General features: G+C 42.8%; 1 protein-coding gene across 6 annotated transcripts in view; it reads left to right on the forward strand.

The window, feature by feature from the left end:
• The window catches only part of jakmip3 (Janus kinase and microtubule interacting protein 3), a 36,478-nt gene extending 33,171 nt beyond the window's left edge, over positions 1–3,307 (forward strand). For all 6 annotated transcript variants that reach the window (XM_079660286.1, XM_079660287.1, XM_079660288.1 and 3 more), the window contains 2 exons: positions 147–206; positions 2,123–3,307. In XM_079660286.1, the coding sequence (XP_079516412.1) occupies positions 147–197 (51 nt within the window). In that variant the 3' untranslated portion in view covers positions 198–206; positions 2,123–3,307. The remainder of the gene's footprint in view (positions 1–146; positions 207–2,122) is intronic.
• The last annotated feature ends 3,592 nt before the right edge of the window (positions 3,308–6,899 follow it).

Below are 6,899 nucleotides of genomic sequence, written 5' to 3' on the forward strand. Positions count from 1 at the left end.
TGACTCTCTGATCCTGACTCTCTGATCCTGACTCTCTGATCCTGACTCTGATCCTGACTTTCTGATCCTGACACTCTGATCCTGACTCTCTGATCCTGACTTTCTGATCCTGACTCTCTGAACCTGGTTCTCTGATCTCTCCTCAGTTCCTCTTCCTCTTCCTCTTCTTCTCCCTGGCCTTCATCCTCTGGTCCTAACGGCAGCTGGTGAGTAGAACTCAGTACTCAGGTAGTACTCAGGTAGCAGTGAAGTATTCAGGTAATACTCAGGTAGCAGTGAAGTATTCAGGTAGTACTCAGATAGCGGAGAAGTATTCAGGTAGTACTCAGGTAGCAGTGAAGTATTCAGGTAGTACTCAGGTAGCAGTGTAGTATTCAGGTAGTACTCAGGTAGCGGAGAAGTATTCAGGTAGTATTCAGGTAGCAGTGAAGTACTCAGGTAGTACTCAGGTAGCAGTGAAGTATTCAGGTAGTACTCAGGTAGCAGTGAAGTACTCAGGTGGTACTCAGGTAGTAGTGAAGTATTCAGGTAGTATTCAGGTAGCAGTGAAGTATTCAGCTAGTGGTGAAGTATTCAGCTAGTGGTGAAGTATTCAGGTAGTACTCAGGTAGCAGTAAAGTATTCAGGTAGTACTCAGGTAGCAGTGTAGTATTCAGGTAGTACTCAGGTAGCAGTGAAGTACTCAGGTAGTATTTAGGTAGCAGTGAAGTATTCAGGTAGTACTCAGGTAGCAGTGAAGTACTCAGGTAGCAGTGAAGTACTCAGGTAGCAGTGAAGTATTCAGGTAGTATTTAGGTAGCAGTGAAGTATTCAGGTAGTACTCAGGTAGCAGTGAAGTACTCAGGTAGCAGTGAAGTACTCAGGTAGCAGTGAAGTATTCAGGTAGTATTCAGGTAGCAGTGAGGTATTCAGGTAGTACTCAGGTAGCAGTGAAGTATTCAGGTAGTATTCAGGTAGCAGTGAAGTATTCAGGTAGAACTCAGGTAACAGTGAAGTATTCAGGTAGTATTCAGGTAGTACTCAGGTAGCAGTGAAGTATTCAGGTAGTACTCAGGCAGCAGTGAAGTACTCAGGTAGCAGTGAAGTATTCAGGTAGTACTCAGGTAGCAGTGAAGTATTCAGGTAGCAGTGAAGTATTCAGGTAGTACTCAGGTAGCAGTGAAGTACTCAGGTAGCAGTGAAGTACTCAGGTAGCAGTGAAGTATTCAGGTAGTACTCAGGTAGCAGTGAAGTATTCAGGTAGCAGTGAAGTATTCAGGTAGTACTCAGGTAGCAGTGAAGTATTCAGGTAGCAGTGAAGTATTCAGGTAGTACTCAGGTAGCAGTGAAGTATTCAGGTAGCAGTGAAGTATTCAGGTAGTACTCAGGTAGCAGTGAAGTATTCAGGTAGTACTCAGGTAGCAGTGAAGTATTCAGGTAGTAGTCAGGTAGCAGTGAAGTATTCAGGTAGTACTCAGGTAGCAGTGAATTATTCAGGTAGCAGTGAAGTATTCAGGTAGTACTCAGGTAGCAGTGAAGTATTCAGGTAGTACTCAGGTAGCAGTGAATTATTCAGGTAGCAGTGAAGTATTCAGGTAGTACTCAGGTAGCGGTGAAGTATTCATGTAGTATTCAGGTAGCGGTGAAGTATTCAGGTAGTACTCAGGTAGCAGTGAAGTATTCAGGTAGCAGTGAAGTACTTAGGTAGCGGTGAAGTATTCAGGTAGCAGTGAAGTATTCAGGTAGTGCTCAGGTAGCAGTGAAGTATTCAGGTAGTACTCAGGTAGCAGTGAAGTATTCAGGTAGTACTCAGGCAGCAGTGTAGTATTCAGGTAGTACTCAGGTAGCAGTGAAGTATTCAGGTAATACTCAGGTAGCAGTGAAGTATTCAGGTAGTACTTACGTAGTAGTGAAGTATTCAGGTAGTATTTAGGTAGCAGTGAAGTATTCAGGTAGTATTCAGGTAGTACTCAGGTAGCAGTGAAGTATTCAGGTAGTACTCAGGTAGCAGTGAAGTATTCAGTAGTACTCAGGTAGCAGTGAAGTATTCAGGTAGTACTCATGTAGCAGTGAAGTATTCAGGTAGTACTCAGTACCTGTATGATGTTGACACAGTGAGTCTGAGGTCCGGTCTGTGTTTCAGAGTCCAGCAGGGCTCAGTCTGCTTCAGATGGACCTCATATGGTTTCAGGAGATCCAGCACCTCACCGCCCACTGCCGTGCACCTGCTGCTGTCCACCAATCACAGCAGAGCCTGGCTGTCAGCGGACGGTCCTACCTCAGACAACAGGCCAGGAAGGGACGGCCCTGCCTCAGAGACCAGGAAAGGAAGGGACGTCCCGCCTCAGAGACCAGGACAGGAAGGGACGTCCCGCCTCAGAGACCAGGACAGGAAGGGACAGTCCCGCCTCAGAGACCAGGACAGGAAGGGACCAACACGCCTCAGGAGGTCTTAGGTGCCCGGTTCAACAACAGCTGGACCAATGTGGTACAGGTACAGGTACAGGTACTGTTAGGGGTTATGGACGGACTGTCCCAGCTGTTGGACTTAAGTGTTCATGTGGACATTGGGGTCTTTTCTCAACCCTAACACTAAACCATATAAAAATGCCAAGAACTAAAGTGACGTGAGATGTCTCTGAGAGACTGAAGAGGAGACGTCTCTAAGAGACTGAAGAGGAGACGTCTCTAAGAGACTGAAGAGGAGACGTCTCTAAGAGACTGAAAGAGGAGACATCTCTGAGAGACTGAAGTGGAGACGTCTCTGAGAGACTGAAGAGGAGACGTCTCTCAGAGACTGGAGTGGTGACATCTCTGAGAGACTGAAGAGGAGACGTCTCTGAGAGACTGAAGTGGAGACGTCTCTGAGAGACTGAAGTGGAGACGTCTGAGAGACTGAAAGAGGAGACGTCTCTGAGAGACTGAAGAGGAGACGTCTCTGAGAGACTGAAGAGGAGACGTCTCTGAGAGACTGAAGAGGAGACGTCTCTCAGAGACTGGACCATGTTCAGTTTCCTAACCCTTGTGTTCAGACTGAATCCAGATTATACAGACCCTCTGAGGAAGAGGTTCAGGTCTTCATCAGCACAAACTGAGATCTGTATTGAAACGACTCTTTAAGAGAAAAGTATTGAATAGATTCCAGAAAAGTACAAGGTTAAAACGTGCACTTTATATTTGAATGTTTTTCTTTATTTAAAAGAGTGAAAACTCTCCAGTGGTCTGTTGATTCACATTTCTTTACTTTTTATTATATATGTAAATTATTGTTATCTTTGCTGATGATTTATGTATTTATTCATCATTAAACATCAACCCTTCCTCTGGACATTCAGTCTGCTGGTGTTCATGTTACTACACACTACACACTGTGTACTGTTACTACACACTGTGTACTGACACTGTTACTACACACTGTACTACACACTGTACTACACACTGTTACTACACACTGTACTACACACTATACTACACACTGTTACTACACACTGTACTACACACTGTTACTACACACTGTACTACACACTGTACTACACACTGTACTACACACTGTGTACTGTTACTACACACTGTGTACTGACACTGTTACTACACACTGTACTACACACTGTTACTACACACTGTACTACACACTGTACTACACACTGTTACTACACACTGTACTACATACTGTACTACACACTGTTACTACACACTGTACTACACTGTACTACACACTGTACTACACACTGTGTACTGACACTGTTACTACACACTGTACTACTAACTGTACTACACACTGTACTACACACTGTACTACAAACTGTTACTACACACTGTACTACACACTGTACTACACACTGTTACTACACACTGTACTACACACTGTACTACACACTGTTACTACACACTGTACTACACACTGTACTACACACTGTTACTACACACTGTACTACACACTGTTACTACACACTGTACTACACACTGTACTACACACTGTACTACACACTGTACTACACACTGTTACTACACACTGTACTACACACTGTACTACACACTGTTAATACACACTGTACTACACACTGTACTACACACTGTTACTACACACTGTACTACACACTGTAATACACACTGTACTACACACTGTACTACACACTGTAATACACACTGTGTACTGTTACTACACACTGTGTACTGACACTGTTACTACACACTGTACTACACACTGTACTACACACTGTTACTACACACTGTACTACACACTGTACTACACACTGTTACTACACACTGTACTACATACTGTACTACACACTGTTACTACACACTGTACTACACACTGTACTACACACTGTTACTAAACACTGTTACTACACACTGTACTACAAACTGTACTACACACTGTTACTACACTGTACTACACACTGTGTACTGACACTGTTACTACACTGTACTACACACTGTACTACACACTGTACTACACACTGTACTACACACTGTACTACACACTGTACTACACACTGTTACTACACACTGTACTACACACTGTACTACACACTGTACTACACACTGTTACTACACTGTACTACACACTGTTACTACACACTGTACTACACACTGTACTACACACTGTGACACTGTTACTACACACTGTACTACACACTGTACTACACACTGTACTACACACTGTTACTACACACTGTACTACACACTGTACTACACACTCTGTACTGACACTGTTACTACACACTGTACTACACACTGTTACTACACACTGTACTACACACTGTACTACACACTGTACTACACACTGTGACACTGTTACTACACACTGTACTACACACTGTTACTACACTGTACAACACACTGTTACTACACACTGTACTACACACTGTTACTATACAATGTACTACACACTGTACTACACACTGTACTACACACTGTACTACACACTGTTACTACACTGTACTACACACTGTTACTACACACTGTACTACACACTGTTACTACACACTGTACTACACACTGTTACTACACTGTACTACACACTGTTACTACACACTGTTACTATACACTGTACTACACACTGTTACTATACACTGTACTACACACTGTTACTACACTGTACTACACACTGTTACTACACACTGTACTACACACTGTGCTACACACTGTCACTACACACTGTACTACACACTGTTACTACACACTGTACTACACACTGTACTACACACTGTCACTACACACTGTACTATACACTGTACTACACACTGTTACTACACACTGTGTACTGACACTGTTACTACACACTGTACTACACACTGTACTACACACTGTACTACACACTGTTACTACACACTGTGTACTGACACTGTTACTACACACTGTACTACACACTGTACTACACACTGTACTACACACTGTTACTACACACTGTGTACTGACACTGTTACTACACACTGTACTACACACTGTACTACACACTGTCACTACACACTGTACTACACACTGTGTACTGACACTGTCACTACACACTGTACTACACACTGTTACTACTACCTGTACTACACACTGTACTACACACTGTTAATACACACTGTACTACACACTGTACTACACACTGTACTACACACTGTACTACACACTGTTACTACACACTGTACTACACACTGTTACTACACACTGTGTACTGACACTGTTACTACACACTGTAGTACACACTGTTACTACAACCTGTACTACACACTGTACTACACACTGTTAATACACACTGTACTACACACTGTACTACACACTGTGTACTGACACTGTTACTACACACTGTACTACACACTGTACTACACACTGTGTACTGACACTGTTACTACACACTGTACTACACACTGTTACTACACAATGTACTACACACTGTACTACACACTGTTACTACACACTGTTACTACACACTGTACTACAAACTGTACTACACACTGTACTACACACTGTGTACTGACACTGTTACTACACACTGTGTACTCACACTGTTACTACACACTGTACGACAACACTGTGTACTGACACTGTTACTACACACTGTACTACACACTGTACTACACACTGTGTACTGACACTGTTACTACACACTGTACTACACACTGTACTACACACTGTGTACTGACACTGTTACTACACACTGTACTACACACTGTACTACACACTGTTACTACACACTGTACTACACACTGTACTACAAACTGTGTACTGACACTGTTACTACACACTGTACTACACACTGTTACTACACACTGTTACTACACACTGTACTACACACTGTACGACAACACTGTGTACTGACACTGTTACTACACACTGTACTACACACTGTACTACACACTGTGTACTGACACTGTTACTACACACTGTACTACACACTGTACTACACACTGTGTACTGACACTGTTACTACACACTGTACTACACACTGTACTACACACTGTTACTACACACTGTACTACACACTGTACTACAAACTGTGTACTGACACTGTTACTACACACTGTACTACACACTGTTACTACACACTGTTACTACACACTGTACTACAAACTGTACTACACACTGTACTACAAACTGTACTACACACTGTGTACTGACACTGTTACTACACACTGTGTACTCACACTGTTACTACACACTGTACGACAACACTGTGTACTGACACTGTTACTACACACTGTACTACACACTGTACTACACACTGTGTACTGACACTGTTACTACACACTGTACTACACACTGTACTACACACTGTTACTACACACTGTACTACACACTGTACTACACACTGTGTACTGACACTGTTACTACAAACTGTGTACTGACACTGTTACTACACACTGTACTACACACTGTACTACACTGTACTACACACTGTTACTACACACTGTACTACACACTGTAGTACA

Source organism: Notothenia rossii, assembly GCF_949606895.1.
Source record: "Notothenia rossii genome assembly, chromosome: 11".
In the NCBI taxonomy this organism is placed as follows: domain Eukaryota; kingdom Metazoa; phylum Chordata; class Actinopteri; order Perciformes; family Nototheniidae; genus Notothenia; species Notothenia rossii.